This window comes from Geotrypetes seraphini, chromosome 8 (assembly GCF_902459505.1).
Source record: "Geotrypetes seraphini chromosome 8, aGeoSer1.1, whole genome shotgun sequence".
NCBI classification, from domain to species: Eukaryota; Metazoa; Chordata; class Amphibia; order Gymnophiona; family Dermophiidae; genus Geotrypetes; species Geotrypetes seraphini.
Genome location: NC_047091.1, coordinates 133,290,576 through 133,310,126, shown reverse-complemented (window position 1 = coordinate 133,310,126; position 19,551 = coordinate 133,290,576). Strand labels below are relative to the sequence as shown.

General features: G+C 47.6%; 2 protein-coding genes and 2 gene segments (V, D, J or C); all 4 read right to left on the bottom strand.

Moving 5' to 3' along the window:
- The window catches only part of LOC117365994 (immunoglobulin lambda-1 light chain-like), a 53,636-nt gene extending 47,677 nt beyond the window's left edge, over positions 1-5,959 (bottom strand). The window contains exons 1-2 of one of the 2 annotated variants that reach the window (XM_033957009.1): positions 5,870-5,959; positions 5,413-5,725 (exon numbers count right to left, since the gene is read on the bottom strand). In XM_033957009.1, coding sequence (XP_033812900.1) covers positions 5,413-5,725; positions 5,870-5,915 — 359 coding nt within the window. In that variant the 5' untranslated portion in view covers positions 5,916-5,959. The remainder of the gene's footprint in view (positions 1-5,412; positions 5,726-5,869) is intronic. The other variant, XM_033957008.1, reaches the window with a different exon arrangement.
- LOC117365993 overlaps positions 1-19,551 on the bottom strand; it is a 227,617-nt gene that overhangs the window by 63,422 nt on the left and 144,644 nt on the right.
- Positions 1-19,551, bottom strand: part of LOC117365992 — a 193,058-nt gene that overhangs the window by 79,109 nt on the left and 94,398 nt on the right.
- Positions 1-19,551, bottom strand: part of LOC117365995 (immunoglobulin lambda-1 light chain-like) — a 121,984-nt gene that overhangs the window by 55,555 nt on the left and 46,878 nt on the right. The gene's annotated exons all lie outside the window — the stretch shown is intronic.

Genomic DNA, 19,551 nt, shown 5'->3' with positions numbered 1-19,551 from the left:
GGTAAGGGGGAAAGAGGGGGGGAATTGCTGAAAGACATCTAGTAATCCTTGCAGGCTTGACTGTGCAGCGAATTATTTTTGTAAAATCATGTTTTGTTATGTGACTTTAATTTGTATGAATGAATAGAATGAAAATGATATAAAATTACTTGCTTGTTTTATGTGCGTGCACTGAAGGAAAGTGGAGACAGAGTGGGCTGAGAACGCTGAAGGGAAATGGGGAAGAGAGAGTGGGGAGAAGACACTGATTTATAAATTGACAATTGTACAGAATATTGTTTCTTGTTATACTTTAATATAATAAGTTCAATATAAAACAATTCAAGGCTTGTGTGGATAGAATCAGGTGGTTTGCGGGGATGGGGACCGAGCTTATGGGGATTAGTCCAATAAAATGGTATTTTCTTATTTCTCATTATTTGTTTTATTTTTATTTGTTAATTTGTAAAGTGGTGATTGTTATCTACCAGTTTTTTCAAATTTATATCTACTGTCTTTATATTTTGCACAGTATTAGAGGACATGCGTTACTGTTTTGTGGTGTTGTGGTGTTGCATTGTATGCAGAGTCTGGTTTCTTGGCGGTTCAGTTTAACTTTTGTCTACATATTTCTATTTTTAGTTTGTGATTATTCCATATTGGGCGAGGGTGTATCTCTGTTCTGTGTGTATGAAAATGACATAGTTTTCAGTTGGCATTGACTGCAGGATCAATTGACTGTGCAGGATCTGGCTTTAGTTTTACAATGTATGTGTTGGTGTTCTAGTACTCACTGCAGTGTTTAAGATGCTGCCTTTTCCTAGGTACACTCTTGATGTGTAATATGTGGATTGTTATTAAAAATGATATTTTTCATATACATGGGGGGGGGTCAAAAAAATGATGGGCCCTAGGTGTCACATATGCTAGGTACACAGATATATTGAAAACCAATGTATGTAAAGCAACACTTTCAATTGGTGACTACTATGATTGTAGGACAATGTAGTAATGAAGTTTTGCAGAAAACTATGTGAGACAAGTATCAACTCTAAATTTACTCAAAAAGAAGGAAAAAGATAAGTGGTTTTTCCTCTATCTACAAATTTGTATATGTGAAGCACAAGTTTTTCTGCTCAAACACTCATTTTAACGAAGGTTTTGCCTGTGAGGTTACCGTCTAACCACCTTGATATCCACCTTTGTGGCGGTGGGAGGGCCTTTTTCTGAGGCTTTTTCCTTCTTTTTGAGTAAATTTAGAGTTGATACTTGTCTCACATAGTTTTCTGCAAAACTTCATTACTACATTGTCCTACAATCATAGTAGTCACCAATTGAAAGTGTTGCTTTACATATGCTAGGTACGCCACTGAGTGCAACTCCCCTCCAATTTGATGCACTCTATCATTGTGATATAATCTGTACTCTGGTAGGGTGGAGGGGCATAATCAAAAGAAACGTCTATGTCCGTTTTGGACCTAGGGTGCTAGTCACTCATGCTCGGCAGCATCCAAAGTCCATTCTCAAAAAATACATCCAAAATATTTTTTCCTGAAAATCGTCTACTTCTATGTCCAGCCGTTTGATCGTCCAGACCGCTAGGTCATCTATCTTTCTCATCCAAAAATTTGTCCAAGTCTGAAACACCCAGAACAGGACCTTTTGGATGTGGGAGGGGCCAGGAAAATGATAGACTGCCCATCCAGACATGGCAACAGAGTAGTGGTGCACCTTACAGAGCACTACTGTAAACTTCACAAAAAGGGTGCCACATAAACTACACCTCCCTTACAGGTCATTCTGAGCCCCACCAAATCCACTCTACTCACATGGCTATAACGCCAATAGCCCTTACAGTACGGTTTTGGGTTTTTTTGGTGAGCTCATATTTTCCACCATAAATGTTGTGGTTAGAGTGGCTTATGGGCCTCGGTCCTCCTCTCTATTGTTCACTAGTTCACCCCCCCAGACTATTTAAGCCACCTCTGTGCACCTCTACTAGTCTTTCCTAAGACAAATGCTGATGTTCCAGAGGCACATATGTATGTATTTATTCCATTTTATTGTGGGGGTGCAGTGGGGTTAGTGAACATGGGGGGGGGGAGTGTATTGGTTCTTTACCTGGTCTGTACAGTGGTTAGCTGGTCACTTTCGATACCTTTTGGGCACTTATACCTGATTTTAGATCGCCTAAGTCATAAAATATAAGTTCCATCTAGGAAGTCTCGTCAAAGCTTCGATTATCACTGCAGGACCTTCCGCCCACCTCCCATCCTAACCACTCTTCCAAAAATGCCCCTTTGATCTCTAGGTGCACAGCAGGATTCTGAGGCCAAAAAAGTCCCTGGATAAGTCTAAAAATCCTGTTTCAATTATCAGCACTTGGATGACCTGTACCAACTTGGGCGGGTTTTTGGACATATTTTCATTTTGATTATGAACCCCACAGTGTCCCATTGATTGTCCTCCTTTCACCAGGTCTTCCATCTTATTTTTTAAGCTTCTAGCATTTGTATTCAGACATTTCAAATTGTGGTTTTTCCTTGCTTCTATAAGTTGCTTATAGCTTCTCATAAACTTTCCAGGCTTTCTTTCACTACTGTTGAAAGCTCTCTATTGGGAATTTCTAAATGCCCTGTGTCAATAGTATCCTTCAAGTATACTCCATACTGAACCATGTGCTCGTGGGCAACTGTCAGCTCTCTCCCCTTTCATTTTAGTTTAAAAGTTGCTCTTTTAAAATGTTCGTGCCACCAGCCTGGTTAAGGTAGAGTCTATCCTTTCGGAAGAGGCTTCCCCTTTCCCAAAATATTGCCCAGTTCCTAACTTCCTTATCTCACCACCATTGTCTCAACCACGCATGGAGACTTTGGAGCTCTGCCTGCTTCTTGGGTCCTGTGTGTGCAATAGTTTATTGTGAGCTTCTATACCGCTACAATGACTGAGGAGTCAATTCAGAGCGGTATGCATGAGCTTTTCCAAAGGTGTTACAATACATGAGCATCTTTAGAGGTGTTACAATACAGAGTTACAAAGAGCTTCTATGAGGTGTTACAATACATGGGCTCTATACAGAGTTACAGGGGCTTCTGTAGTGGTGTTACAATTCAGAGTTATTAATACCGGCATAATCATGGCATAATCAATCATCCTACTTATGCTGCACGGGGAGGGGGGGGGGAAGCGCCTCCTGTCTTCACTACGCTACTGATACTGGTGACCAGAAAGGGCTCAGCACTGAATATCTGGGCTCAGCACCGACCACAGGAGTTAACCGGCCTGCCTCCCGCAGTCTGAATATATTCCCCTCTGTGCCTTGTAAATTAAAGATTCAAATCGTCCTGGATTTAATAATAATAATTTTATTTTTGTATACCGCCATACCACATAGATATTGCCCTCGAGTAATCCTAATAGGTTTATATTTTTCAAAGCATGAGGACAGATAAGTAGGCACCATACCAAACAAGACTTTAAAGCAGATACAACCGAATTTAAAGAACACTCTAGCCTCAAAAGGCAGCCAATGCAACTGTTGATAAGATGGAGTAACACGGTCATACTTTTTCAGACCAAACATCAGATGGACCGCCGTGTTCTTGATGAGTCTTAATCTTTTTTGAAGCTTTTTATGAGATCCCAAATATATTATATTGCAATAATCCAGCACAGATAAAATGGAGGATTGTACCAGTAATCTAAATGATACACTGTCAAAAATTTTTAATCGTTCGAAGTTTCCACAAAATTGCGAAACATTTTTTTGCAATAGATTTGTGTGATCATCCAAAGTTAAGTGGCTGTCCAATATAACACCCAAGATTTTAATAGAGGTAGAAATTAAGAAAGTTTGACCATTCAGTTGTAGTATCTTTTCTTTTATATTATCAGAAGGACTAGCCCAAAAAAATTTTCATTTTTCCGGATTAAGTTTGAGTTTGGTCCTCATTGTCCATTGCTCAATGTGAATTAATAAAGAAGAAATTTGTTTTTTTTTTAATCTCACCTGAGAGAGATGTAAGTGGAAGCACTATAGTAATATCATCTGCATAGATGAAGAACTTAACTCTCAAACTATGCAGCAATCTTCCCAGTGGGGCTAAATAAATGTTAAATAAAGTAGGCCATAGTGGAGACCCCAGTTACTCAAAAGAAGAGGCAGCAATTCTTGCGCCTATGTCCTTGAGTTTTGCAGATCGGAGTTACTTGTCTCCTTAAATATCTTTGCAAGTGCATTGTGAAGTATATGTTTTCTATGACTCATCTCAACTAACTTTTTCTTTTCTTCATAATAAGCCAAGGATTGCAGTGCCTACGCCTTCATTAGAACCCTGCTTTGCATAGAAATGTAGTAGCAAATAAAATGTTACAAAGGAATCCTTCTGAATCAAAGAAAAACCCGAAAAATGGGGAGCTGACAAAACTATGAGAAAAAGAATCTCCCAAGCCCCAAGGCCATTTTCTACTATCGCCAATCTGCTGTAGCCTTTTGATTTCCAGGCTCCCGCATAGCGTCAGTCGTTCCTGAAGAAGGGGGAGTGCTCCCCCGAAACGGAGTCCCATTGGACGTTTGGTGACTTGCTGACTGCCTACCAGAGAAGCTAAGTATCTTCTTTTGGCTTCAATAGATTGAATTTGGACACTTGTATCTTTTGCCCCCCTGGTTCAGGGGAAGAGACTGCTCGCAGTGCACGTTTTTGATTTGTTTGCACCATAGCACTTTTGTGTTATTTAGCACTAAATTCACAGAGAGCCCTAGGATGTTTCACAGTTGACACCTTCTAGGTGCAAATCAGTGGCAGCCGTTTCCTCCGGAGGTCGGAGGTTGGTTGTGTGACTGAGGGCTCTCTTTATAAATTATCCTTCATTTATTTAGGATCATCTTAAGCGAGTAATTGTTTTACTCCAACTGTTCTTGTGGGCAGTCTCTCTCCCTGAACACAGTTTCCTATTTGGGGCTTGGGAGATTCTTTTTCTCACATTTTTTTCACAAAGGAATCCTTGACATCTTTTTACTTTATGATTGCTCCTATCATGCTTCTCCACCACAGTTGTGGATTATGGTGCAAAAGGAAAATGTACTTAGCTTATTTTCCTATGTCCAATTAATCATTTTTCAGTTTTGCTTTCTGTACCACGACATATTGTGAAAGTTTTGATTTAAATTTCATAAATAGAAAATATTAAAAAATAAAAGTAGACATGACTGAGGGGAGACAAACAAGAATGATCTCTGCTGCAGAGAGAGAGAGAGAGAGGAAGGAGGGACATCAAAAGAGAAAAACTGATTATTTTATCACAAACAGCAGCTTATCAGCTGATCAGATGTCTGCTCTGCCTGTCACAGTGTGGTTGGTGAAAGCTTGAAATCAGGAAGTGGGGCCAGAGGAAGGAGGTTTAAGTCTCAGTTTCCCCAGCCTTGTGTCACTGTGGAAATGCATTTTGCCATCATACTTGCAGCAGTAATAATCGGCTTCATCCTCTGCCTGCAGCTCATTGATGTTTAAATAGGCAGAGCTGCCAGATATGGAACCAGAAAACCTGTTGGGGACCCCGGAGGGTCTGTTATTACTATTGCTGCCGCTACTATACACTAGCAGGCGTGGAGCCTGTCCTTGTTTCTGCTGGTACCAGGATGGGTACCTAGACACAGCTTCTCCACTCATTCTGCAGGTTAAACTGATAGCCTCTCTAGGAAATGCAGACAGGGAAGATTCCTGAGTCACCACAGATTGACAGCTGACATCTACAACACAAATACCATCACATGAAAAGAGGAACTGAACAATCCAGAATAATAATAATATTAATAATAGCTAGTAAGGATACAGCCATCATTTTATTTCCAGCATAATTTGTTTTACTCAGAATGAATGAATCTGCCTCTTACATGCACAGCAGGTGAAGAGTGTGAGGAGCAGAAGAGCCCAGGACATGGTGCAAGAGGGACCAGCAGAGCTCAATTTTCAGCTGCAAAGAGATTACTGGTAAGAAGAGACACCGCTTCCTTCTTATATCCCTGCAAAGCTGTGGCACCACCCATTTATGTAAATATGCTCTCTTGGGCTAACCCTCCTCCTTTGCTCTCATTTCATTGGCTACTGTACTTGTGGCTTCCTTCCACTGGCTGCAGCCGAAGGCTCCTTCTTCAAGACTTCAACACTAGGATTGACAATACATTATTGCAATATCCCGGGCAACTTGAGTACTGCAGAGGAGACAAAAAAGTGTAGTTACTTACCTGTAACGTAGGTTCTCCGTGGACAGCAGGATAGTCAGCCACATATGGGTGTTGTCCCAACAGCTCCCAATTTGCGGATAAGCTCTCCAATAGCTCAGAGAGATTTTTTTTTTCTCTGAGCACGTGCAGTGCCCAGGCCCCACTGGGCATGCCCGAGCCCTACCCATTTCCCCCTGCTTCCCCCTAATCCCCATGATGTTCCTAGCTGTGGCTGGGTCGGCCGTATGGGGAGGCGGGTGGGTTGTGTGGCTGACTATCCTGCTGTCCACGGAGAACCTACGTTACAGGTAAGTAACTACACTTTCTCCTAGGACAAGCAGGATGCAGTGGCGTACCAAGGGGGAGGTGTGGGGGGCGGTCCGCCCCGGGTGCCAAGCCCTGAGGGGGTGCTACTGGTCCGGTCCGGTTCCCCACCCCTTGCGCCGGGTGTCGCGTCTGGAAACAGCCTGCAGCAAGATCGCGATGCCAGCGATCTTTGCCTGCTTCGGCTGTTTCCTCCGCCACGGTCCCGCCCCTCCTTTGACGGGACCGCGGCGGAGGAAACAGCCAAAGCAAGCAAAGATCGCTGGCATCGTGCGATCTTGCTGCAGGCTGTTTCCCCAGGGAAATGAAGCGGGGAGGCCGGGTGAATAAGCAGTGTTTCGTGGTGGTGGTGCCGAGCGGTCCTTCGAGGTAGTGGGGGGGGGGCAGGCAGACCTTGTGGAGGGGGGGATACAGGCCTTCATGGAGAACAGGCAGGCAAGCCTTCAAAGGGGGGACAAGCCTTCGGGTGGGATAGGCCTTCAAGGGGGACAGGCAGGCCTTCGGGGGGGGGGGTGACAGGCCGTCGGGGGGGGGGGGTGCAGTCCTTAGGGAGGGACAGGCCTTCCAGAGAGGGCACAGGCCTTCAAGGGGGGGACAGGCCTTCAAGGGGGGGGACAGTCCTTCGGGGGGGGGGTGCAGGCCTTCAAGGGGGGGCAGGCCTTCGAGGGGGGCAGGCCTTCGAGGGGGATGTAGGCCTTCGGGGGGAGGTGCGGGCCTTCAAGGGGGGGGACAGGCCTTCAAGGGGGGGGACAGGCCTTCAGGGGGAACAGGCAGGCAGGCCTTCAAGGGGAGGACAGGCCTTTGAGGGGGGTGTAGGCCTTTGGGGGGGTGCAGGCCTTCGGGAGGGGTGCAGGCCTTCGGTGGGTGTGCAGGCCTTCAGGGGGGGTAGGCCTTTAAGGGGAACAGGCAGGCAGGCCTTCAAGGGGGGATAGGCCTTCGAGGAAGTGCAGGCCTTCAGGGGGGGTGCAGGCCTTCAAGGGGGGGGACAGGCCTTCTGGGGGGCAGGCCTTCAAGGGGTGCAGGCAGGCAGGCCTTCAAGGGGGGGACAGGCCTTCAGGGGTGGGATGCAGACCTTTAAGGGGGGGACAGGCCTTCAGGGGAGGGGGCGCCCTGGTGTAGAAGTACACGGAGGGAAGGGGGAGGGGTTCAAAGAGATGTGCATATGCCGGACTTTGGGTGGGAAGAAATAATGGGTCTGAAAATAGAGGAGAGAGAGAGAGATGATGGACATGGGTTTTAGGGAGGGAAGGAACAGAAAGGGAGAGAAGTTGGACACAAGGGATTGTGTGGAGGGGGGATAGAGATACTGGTTATGAGGGTAGTTGAGAAAAGAAAGGGAGAGATGGTGGACCCTGGGGTGGTGGGGAAGGAGGGAGAGCTGCAGGATGAAAGAGTAGTTAAGAAAAGGTGGATCTGTGGAGGGAGACAAAAAAAGGAAAGATGCCAGACATCCGGGGGAGGGAAGGGAAACGGAAGGGGAGGACAGAGATGGCAGTTGGATGGTTAGCAAGAAGAAAGAAGGAGACCCTGGCAAGCAAGTTATCAGAAGACAACCAGAGCCTTGGACCAACAAGATTTGAAAAATAACCAGACAACAAAAAGGTAGAAAAACTAATTTTATTTTCTGTTTTGTGATTACAATATGTCAGATTTGAAATGTGTATCCTGCCAGAGCTGGTGTTAGACCGCAAACATGAGCTAGGATTTAACAGAGAGAGGAAAAGTCCTTTTGTTTCTTTGTTTTATTTACACCACAGCGCCAGTGTGGTTAGAAGAAGCCAAAGGGGGGTGAAAAAGCTATAAAATAAACCCACCAGGATGTTTGAAAAAAACACCCAATTGGGCAGGAAAATCGAATCAATAAACCAATTCAATAGGCTGAATCGAATCGAAATTTTTTTTCCTGAATCTGGCAGCACTAGTTTGCGCTACTGTCTTAGACTTTAGGACCTGGGATTGGGGAGAGATGGCATCCTCAGTACTTTATAATGCAAGTGAAATGAGGATTTGGTCAGATTTTTGAAGGGTCTGCACTCTGCAGAAGAAAAATATTGTATAGGCCGGGGACATGAGACAGCAGGAAATGGGAACTTTTCTTCCTTCTATTTTTGTGAATGGAAAGGCTGAGGATGTCAGAGAGTTCAGTTAAAATATGTGCTTTATAAGAAAATATAATAATGTGTTTTATAAAGTTTATAGCATTGCTGGCCTACCCGGTGAGGTGTTCCTAGTGGTGGTGGCGGCAGCATGTCAGTGTGTTGAGAGGAAGAGGTGATCTGGGAAATTCTGCTGAGCAAACTCCGGGCCCATTTCCACCCCCCAGTTAGTCCACTCCACTCAACTGGTTCACACACTGAGTGGGTCTTTGGGTGTTGTTCCTGGGTAGTTGTTTTGGGATCTCTTCCAGTGATTTGTCAGTATCTCCTTCTGGTCCAAGGAAGGAAACTTTGTTAATCTTAGCACTGACCTACAGAATATATTTGTAACAGCGCTGTTTGTGTGGCATTAGTCTATGTAGTGATCGAAAGAAAAAAACAGACCTTTGCACATTTTTGCACTATATGGTGGGTGTATGAGGAGATTCACATTTCCTGCACAGCTAAGTCAGTGTGAAGTTACCTTGTGCTGTATTTGACATCTAGCAAAGTCTCTGTTTGGAAGGAAAGATCTCAGCTTAAAAATGAAGTGGCCAGAAGTTATGGTAAAAGCAGATAGCGTAGCTGGTTTTAAGAAAGGTTTGGACAAATTCCTGGAGGAAAAGTCCATAGTCTGTTATTAAGACATGGGGGAAACATCTGCTTGCCCTGGATCGGTAGCATGGAATGTTGCTACTCTTTGGGTTTTGACCAGGTACTAGTGACCTGGATTGGCTTCCATGAGAATGGGTTACTGGGCATGATGGACCATTGGTCTGACCCAGTTAGGCTATTCTTATGTTATGTTCTCATCTGTAGGGCCTTTGTTTTCACTTCTTATTTTAATGTATTTTTTTTCTGAGAACTTATCAGTGTTTTTTTTATAATGGGAACAAAAATGGAAGAGAATTAATGTGTGTGGAATGGGGGGATAACTAATTTCTTCAGCTAAATAATTTAATCCACCTCAACCAGACATAGGAGAACTCACGCACCATTCATACACCCTCCAACCAAAAACGTCAAAAGAAAAAAACAGTTCGACAACCTCCTAGCCATTCGAGCTGCAACACTCGACTCCCAACTCTACAACCTATTGACCTCGACCACAAACTACAAAACCTTCAAAAAAGAAATAAAAACCCTTCTATTCAAAAAACACATAAAACGAACTAACACAATCAGAACTGTCCCAAGCATCACCTGCAACTACACCATATGTACTTCTGATGTCATGACAATTCAGACATAATTTATGTTATGTTATGGTATGTTTGGAATAATGGTTACATATATGAGGTTCAATAAAAGAAAATTTTCACTGCCTGTTTCTATTATGACCATTTATTCAGTTTCATGGTTATTACAAAAAATATTTTTTTACATGGGGGGGGGTGTCAAAAAATTATGGGCCCCGGGTGCCACATACCCTAGGTACGCCACTGGCAGGATGAGTCAGCCACATATGGGTGACTCCCTAGCCGAGGGATGTACCGACTGGACCTGCGCCTTAGCGCTTTGTGCATCCCTCGCCTGGCTGTGGAGGCCGAGCCGGGCAGGGTAATCAGGCAAAGCAGGTGAAGTTGTGGAAACAAGGTTTTAGATAAAGTGCTGTGTTAACTGAGCAATAATACTCACAAAACAGTGAACTGGTCAATGACAATCAATGAACAGTGAGAAACCAACTGGTCAACAGTGACAATTCGTACTTGCATGTGAGAATTCATACTTGCCTATTCCACATTCAGACTAGACAGGAGTGCTGGAAGACCTACTTAACTCACAGAACAGTGAAACTGGTCAATGACAATCAATGATCAGTGAGAAACCAACTGGTCAATAGTGACAATCCGTACTTGCATGTGAGAATTCATACTTGCCTATTCCACATTCAGACTAGACAGGAGTGCTGGAAGACCTACTTAACTCACAGAACAGTGAAACTGGTCAATGACAATCAATGATCAGTGAGAAACCAACTGGTCAATAGTGACAATCCGTACTTGCATGTGAGAATTCATACTTGCCTATTCCACATTCAGTCTAGGCAGGAGTGCTGGAAGATGTGCATGGAGGACCAAGTGGCTGCATCGCAGATGTCTCCTATTGGTGTGTGGTGCAGATGAGCCGTTGTGGTGGCTATGGCTCTGCGCTGGTGGGCGTTGGCTCCCACCTGCGGTTGACGTTGCGCTTTTCTATAGGTGAAGGGGATGCACTTTTATATCCAGCGCGAGCGCCTGCGTTTGGTGGCCGGAAGTCCTGGTCTGTTTTGGTCGTAGGAGACGAACAATTGAGGCTTGTCTAATCTGCTGCATAGTCAGGGCCCGCACACAGTCCAGGAGGTGTTGCTGAGGTGGCAGTGTGCCTACCTGTGGGAAGATGTAGAGTGCCGGGAGGCACGCTGAAGCCACCTTCAGCAAGAATTGGGGTGGGTTCTGGGTACCACCCTGTTCTCATGGAGGAGTGTGTCGGCCGACACGATGGTCAGGGTATTCCCGGCCAGGAATACGGGATCTGCCTCCCCCAAAGGTTTGAAGGGGTCGAGGTGAGCAGATACGGCACCAAGTTGAGGTCCCATCCGGGCGGTGGTGGTCTGACCGGTGGGTGCAGATTGGACAGTCCATTCATGAAATTTTGTGATTACTGGATGCTTCGACACTGTTTTGTTGTCTAGGCCAGTGTGGTATGCCGCGATTGCACTTAGGTGGACCTTGATGGAAGTGGGTTTTAGGTCCCACTGAGATAAGCTCAGTATGTACTGTAGGATGTCCGGTATGGGGCAGTTGTAGGGGTCTCGCTGCGTGTCTGTGCACCGGTAGTGGAACTTTCTTCATTTCAGTCCCATAGCGTTTTCTGGTTGAAGGTCTTCTGGCTGCCATAAGTGTGTGCTCCACATCTTGTGGTAGGTTCATCCTCTCATCATTCATGCAGTCAGGGCTAAGGAACGCAGGTCGTGGTGGAGGGTAAGGTTCCCGCGTTGTGTTATGAGAACTGCACTGATCGGGAGGGGGGAGAGGTGGGTGAACCGCTATCCCTTGCTGGAACGGGAACCATGGTTGCAGGGGCCCGGAGAGGGCAATCATGATCACCGTTGCTCTGTCCTGAAGGATCTTCTGCAGGACTTAGGGTATGGCGGGTAGGCGTATAAGAGTCCGTGGTTCCAACTCACAGACAGACCATCGGGGCTGAGACGGCGATAGGTTGATCTCTTTGCGCAGAAGGTCGAGTATTTTGAGTTCGGTTCGGTTGCAAACAGGTCGATGCTTGGTGTGCCCCAGGTGCTGAAGATCTTCTTCATCGCCGCTGGGTTGAGACACCACTCATCGGGATCCAGCTGGTGGCTGAGTCTTTCTGCCAGGTTGTTCTGCTCCCCCGGGAGGTAAGTTGCCTGGATGGGGCATTGAATGGAGTTGGTGAACTCCCACATGTGGCAAGCTTCCTTGCATAGCGAGGTTGACCCTGTCCCTCCCTGCTTGTTGATATAGTGCATGGCCACCTGGTTTTCTGTTTGGGTGAGGATTGCCCTTCCTGTTTGAAGGTTTCGAGGGCATTCCCTATGGCCCTGAGTTCCAGTAGGTAGATATGGAGTGAGGACGCCTGTGCGAGGATCGAGAAGGTGTGTCCCCCCTCCATGTTTGGAGGCATCCATGGTGGCCACCAGCTGGCGAGGTGGTGGTCTGGTTTCCCTTTCGCTAAGTTATCTCGGGCCGTTCACCAGTGAAGCGTCTTGTGAATGGGCTGGCGAATGAGTATCTGGGTGGTCAGAGGTTGGGTACACTGGTCCCAGTGACGTCTGAGGTGCCCTTTCAGGGATCTCATGTGTAGTCTGGTGTGCTGCACAACAAAGACCGAAGCCGAGACACAGGAGGGAGCGTGCTGATGATGAGCTGCTGGCAGGGATGCACTGGGCCAGGGATGTCATGGCGTCGATCTGGTAGTCCCATAGGACGGCCTTGGTCTGTGTGGTGTCGCTGACTGCCCAGATGAACGATATCCCCTGGGTGGGTATCAGGTGGGATTTCATGTAGTTGATGAGGAACCCCAGTTCTTGGAGGAGGGTTAAGGTGGTTGTCAGGGCTGCCAGCTGTCGAGATAAGATAGGACGGGCACCCCTTGAAGGCGAGGATGTGCCACTGCCACGCACCTTGTGAACGCTCTTGGAGCCGTTGAGAGTCCAAGGGGCAGGATCTTGTACTGGAGGTGTCTGTCTTGGCTTTAGAAGCGACGATGCCTCCTGTGGGCTGGGTGCATGGGATACTAGCCAATACTCGGGCTGAAACAGGGCCAAGAGAGTGCATCTGAACCTTGTTGTATGCACCTGTTGAGCTTGAAGAGATCCTGGAACGAGCGTTGTCCTTGTCCATGACTACACTGACCGAGCAGTTTAAGATCCTGGGGAGGAAGCTGAAGCTGAGGATAGGGAAGATAGCCTTTTCAGAGATCCTGCCAGTACCAAGGGCAGATGCGAGGAGGCAGACCGAGCTGCAAGCAACAAATGCATGGCTGAGGCGATGGTGTGACGAGGAGGGTTTCCTCTTTGTACGGAACTGGTCAACCTTCCTGGGGAAAAACAAGCTCTACAGGAGAGACGGACTGCATTTGAGCACGGCTGGGACGAGGATGCTAGCACGTAACATCCAGACCTGCATAGACATGACTTTAAACTGATAACAAGGGGAAAGCCAATAGTCGATCTGACCTCGACACATCGGACCACAGTATCAAGCAAGGATACTGAAACAGGAAATGGCGATAGTGGACTAGAGACAAAATGGACACTTTATGGACATAAACCCAAAGATGCAGCACAGGGACCCGAGAGGAAATTAGAGCTAAAGAGAAAGACAAGGAGGAAACAGCCGGAACCAGAGGGCTATCAAAGAACAAAGAAGTGGGCAGAGGACGGGATAGACACACCACAGGAGGCAGCACGTGAGGAGACCAGCAGGAGCAACAAATCAAGAGTAGATCCAAAAGAAAAGGTAACAAACTGGGACTTAAATTGCCTATATACAAATGCTAGGAGCCTAAGGACTAAAATAGGGGAGCTAGAAGTTATAGCCGGAAATAAGGACCTAGACATAATAGGAATCACAGAGACATGGTTGTCAGAGGACAACAAATGGGATGTGGCCCTACCAGGGTACAAACTCTACAGGAGGGACAGGGCACACAAGAAGGGGGGAGGAATAGCACTGCATATAAAGGACTCCATTCCTTCATCCAGAACAGAAACAACAATAAGGGCAGACAGTCTGGAGTCACTATGGGTTAAGCTGACAGGAGGGGAAGGAGCTGACATCAAATTGGGACTGTACTATCGCCCACCAGGACAGCCAGAAGCAAATGACCTGGACCTGGAGGCCGAACTGAGGCAGGTGTGCAAAAGTGGAAGGGTGGTGGTTATGGGGGATTTCAACTATCCGGGAATAGATTGGGACATTGGGCACTCAAATTGCACGAGAGAAACTAAATTCCTAGAGGCGATAAGGGACTGTTTCATGGAGCAGCTGGTCACGGAACCAACGCAAGGGGATGCCACTCTAGAACTAATCCTCAACGGGCTAGAGGGACCCGCAAATGAAGTGGTGGTACTAGCACCATTAGGGAACAGCGATCACAACATGATCCAGTACAAATTAAACATGGGAACATCAAAGGTGAAAAGAACCACAACGACAGCACTCAACTTCAGAAAAGGAAACTACAAGGACATGAGGAAAATGGTAGGAAAAAAGCTCAGCAACAGCTCAGGGAAGGTGAAGACCGTGAAGGAAGCCTGGACACTGCTTAAAGGCACAGTGCTCGAGGCACAAGACCTGTGCGTCCCAAGGTTTAGGAAAGGGTACAAAAAAAAATCGAACTAGAAACCCAGCATGGATAACATCTGCAGTTAAAAAGGCGATAAGCGACAAGAAATCATCCTTCAAGAAATGGAAAAAGGAACCAACAAAGGAAAACCAGGAAGAGCACAAAAGACACCAGAAAGAATGTCATCGAGAGGTCAGGAAAGCAAAGAGAGAATATGAAGAAAGACTGGCATGAGAAGCAAGAAACTTCAAACCCTTCTTCAGGTATGTGAAAGGGAAACAACCAGCCAGGGAGGAAGTGGGACCACTGGACGACGGAGACAGGAAAGGAGCGATAAAGGAGGAAAAAGAGATAGCTGAAAGGTTAAACAAATTCTTCTCGTCAGTCTTCACCAGAGAGGACACATCCAATATCCCAGAACCCGAGGTGATTATAAACAGAGAACACGACGAAAGGCTGGTACAACTAGAGGTAAGCAAAGAGGATGTCCTCAGACAGATAGACAGACTAAAGAGCGACAAATCACCAGGCCCGGACGGCATCCACCCAAGGGTGCTAAAAGAACTGAGAAACGAAATAGCAGAAACACTTCGCCAAATATGTAACCTCTCCCTAAAAACTGGGGAGATCCCAGAGGACTGGAAAATAGCAAATGTCACGCCCATCTTTAAGAAGGGATCAAGGGGTGACCCAGAAAACTACAAGCCTGTGAGCTTGACCTCGGTTCCAGGAAAGATGATGGAAGCAATGGTAAAGGACACAATCTGCGAACATATAGAAAACAATGGACAACTGAAGGCGAGCCAGCATGGCTTCTGCAAGGGAAGGTCATGCCTCACGAACTTTCTGTACTTCTTTGAGGGAATAAACAGTCAGATGGATAAGGGGGAACCCATAGACATCATTTGCCTTGACTTCCAAAAAGCCTTCAACAAGGTACCTCACGAATGGCTACTTAAAAAGCTGTGGAACCACGGGGTGCAAGGGGATATCTACCGATGGATCAAACACTGGTTGGCAGGCAGGAAACAGAGGGTTGGAGTAAAGGGCCAATATTCAGATTGGCAATGGGTCACGAGCGGAGTTCCGCAGGGGTCGGTGCTGGGACCTCTACTGTTCAATATATTTATTAACGATATGAAGACAGGGACAAAATGTGAGGTTATCAAATTTGCTGATGACACCAAACTCTGCAGCAGGGTTAGAAACACGGAAGACTGTGAAGACCTGCAAAGGGAACTAACGAGACTGGAAGACTGGGCAAAAAAGTGGCAAATGAGTTTTAACGTAGAGAAATGCAAGGTCATGCATGGAGGGAAAAAGAACCCGATGTTCAGCTACAAAATGGGGGGAACACTGCTAGGGGTGAGTAACCTGGAAAGGGACCTGGGGGTGATGGTCGACACATCACTGAAGCCATCGGCGCAATGTGCAACAGCCTCAAAGAAAGCAAACAGAATGCTGGGCATCATCAAAAAGGGTATCACAACCCGGACGAAGGAAGTCATCATGCCGCTGTATCGCGCAATGGTGCGCTGCACCTGGAGTACTGTGTTCAATACTGGTCGCCGTACCTCAAGAAGGACATGGCGGTACTCGAGGGAGTGCAGAGGAGGGCGACTAAACTGATAAAAGGTATGGAAAATTTTTCATACGCTGACAGGTTAAAAATGCTGGGGCTGTTCTCCCTGGAGAAGAGGAGACTTAGAGGGGACATGATAGAAACCTTCAAAATCCTTAAGGGCATAGAGAAAGTGACTAAGGACAGATTCTTCAAACTGTGGGGAGCCACAAGCACTAGGGGTCACTCGGAGAAATTGAAAGGGGACAGGTTTAGAACAAATGCTAGGAAGTTCTTTTTTATCCAGAGGGTGGTGGACACATGGAACGCGCTTCCGGAGGATGTGATAGGCCAGAACTCTGTACAGGGGTTCAAGGAGGGTTTGGATAGGTTCCTGGAGGATAAAGGGATAGAGGGGTACAGATAGAACTTGAGGTAGGTTATAGAAGTGGTCAGAAACCATTTCACAGGTCGCGGACCTGATGGGCCGCCGCGGGAGCGGACCGCTGGGCGAGATGGACCTCGGTCTGACCCAGTGGAGGCAACTTCTTATGTTCTTATGTTCATGGTGACGCGGGGGTTCCTGGAGTAGAAACCCCTTGGTGATCTCCTCTGTTCATCACCGCCTCTATTGATTCTGCCGAAGCAGGTCCTCTCCTTGCTGCAGGAAAATTGGGTCGTCAGATGGAGGGTGACCCGCCCACTCGGTGGGGGGGGGGGAGTGGAGACGAATTCGGAATCCCTGCTTGATGATGCTGAGGGCCCACTGGTCGATGGTGATCCTGGGCCAAGCCTTCGCAGACAATCTGATCCTGCTGGGCCGGAGGGTGGTCAAGGTTCTGTTTTTGTCTTGGGGAGAGGGCTGCTCTTGGATGCCCCTGCCCCTCGGGTGGTGCTTGTTTGCGTAGCAGTTATGTTACTGTTGCGAGCGCTAGGGCACAGACTACTACCAGTGTGGACTGGCTCGGTAGTGAGCTGGAGTCCCTATCTTATTTTATTTATTTATTTTCTTTCACTGGCCTCCTGATAAAGCCGCATCTGGAACTGGAGCGCAGAAATTTGTGCGCTCAGCATTGCGCCCTCGAAGGTCTTTTTCCTCGTGGAATACAGGGTTTTTCAGGTCCTTCCCTGATGGGGCGTTGGAGGGGGGGGGGGTCGTGCTGCCCTGTTTCTTTTAAGCGCCAAGGCTACCGCAATGTCCATGTATGGCTGCTGCGGGTTGTGAATCGCCACTGCCTGCGTGAAGTACTGGTACTGGTAGTTCAGGCCTTGTAGTACTCTGTCTTGGGTTCTTGTTGTCTACCCATGTGGATCTTGAGAAAGGCTGTGAGTTTCTGGAGGGTCTTGGGGTGAGTCCTCGTTTGTGGGTTTTCTTTTTTTTGGCTAATTATTTATTTATTTATTTTTGTGGGCGGTGATTTGGGGCGTGGCTGGAGGCTGGTGTGTTGCTTGTTCCTCCGTTGCTTGGGTGCATGGCATGCTGCTGGACCGCGCCATGTTGTTGTGCGTGGCTCCCTCTAAAGGGGGGCATTGTGGGGAGTGTTGCCCGCTGAGAGAGGAGTGGGTCAGCAGGAGGATTAACTGTTGCTGCTGGTCCCACCCCTGGTGGTTCGCAGGTTCATGTGCTGCTCCACTTGACTGGTTGGGTGGCTCCATGTACCCCACCAACATTCTCTGTCCTTCTTGAGAGGGGGGGAGAGCCTGCAGAGAAGGGGCAGGATGCACCCCTTCATCTGTGCCAGTGCTCCTGGCTGCGTTTCCCACTGTGCCTGGAGGCAGAGAAAGAGGAGTGATAATGCCTCTTGAGTGGGCTTCTCCTGCTGTACTGCCTATTGTATATTAAACTGTACAGCGCTGCATATGCCTTTCAGTGCTAAGAAAACATAAATAGTAGCAGAGTCCCTCATGCTGGCTGTGAGCTGTGGAAAAGCAGGTATCTGAAATGCAGTGAACAGCTCTTTAGGCAGAGGAGTTTCAAACCCCCACCTTTGGAGAGGCGTGGTCTGACATGCTGCATCACTGATGATATCAGCACCCTGCTGTGAAAGGCAGACTCCTGGTTCCTGACATGAGAGGGGGAGGTGGGGAGATGGGAGAGGTCTGACTCTGCAGGACACCAAGAGGGAAAGAAGCATCGTTTTTTTTTTCTTTTTTTTTTTTCAGCATGTGGGGGAGATTGCAGGGAGGAGGGGCAACCCCCTGCCCTTTACAACTCTGTGGCAGCATGTCTCCTGCTGGTGGGAGAGGTCTGCAGGTCCCCTCCAAGGGAAAGAAGCATGGGAGATTCTTTTTCCTTAAATTCAGATTGGGAGGAGGGTGGTGCAGAGCCCTCGGGGCTGCAAAAGATTATCAGAGGTTTTCCCAAAAACAAGCAGATAGGACTTACCTTCAAACCCCAATCGGCTCCCTGCAGAGGCTGGCTGTACGCGGCAACATGCAGGGGCTCCTGGAGAGATCTCTCGGTCTGGTGAGGCTCCTATCGGCTGCCCTGCAGAGGCTGGCTGTACGCGACAACATGCAGGGTCTCCTGGAGAGATCTCTCGGTCTGGTGAGGCTCCTATCGGCTGCCCTGCAGAGGCTGGCTGTACGCGGCAACATGCAGGGGCTCCTGGAGAGATCTCTCGGTCTGGTGAGGCTCCTATCGGCTGCCCTGCAGAGGCTGGCTGTAAGCGGCAACATGCAGGGACTCCGGGAGATATTTCTCTACTGGGCCGAGTGCAGGCGGGGGGATTATCTGAGACAGGGCATCCTGGAGACTCCTTGCCACTGTAGCTTGTGGATCCCCCGCCGCTGCATTCCGATGAGGATGGCTGCTGGAGGAAGATTCTTGGGCCTCACTTCTCTTCATGAAGTCTCTCAGTGCCCTCTTCCTTAGCTTGCATGCACGTGTTGACATGTGCGCACAATGCAAGCAACACGGAAACCTCGAGCGCCGGATCCAATCAATGGGCGCACAATTCATGAGGATCCAGTGTATTCATCCTTCTCCTGCATCCCAGTCGTTTCTTTAGATGATTCAGGCATCTTCAAGGTGATGAGTAGAAAAGTTGTAATGGAGAGCTGTAGAAAATCCGACCGATGGGAACGGGCGGAAACTAAAGACTGGGGATTAGGGGGAAGCAGGGGGAAATGGGTAGGGCTCGAGCATGCCCAGTGGGGCCCGGGCACTGCATGTGCTCAGAGAAAAAAAAAAAAACAACCTCTCTGAGCTATTGGAGAGCTTATCTGCAAATTGGGAGCTGTTGGGACAACACCCATATGTGGCTGACTCATCCTGCTTGTCCTAGGAGAAAGGCACAGCCCTGTGTGTACTTTCAGCCAGCTGTGTCACACTGTGTTTTCAGATCCAGTGGTGGAGCACATGCACAGATGCTAATGCTGCACTCCATCCTTATCATATTGTCACATGTCATGCTGTATCTTTATTTCTAAGTGCAGCACAGCTCTCTTTGGACACTGATTGCATTCTGAATCGAATGTGCTCCGTAGTGCTGCTTACTTTTGGATTTGCATCTTTGAGT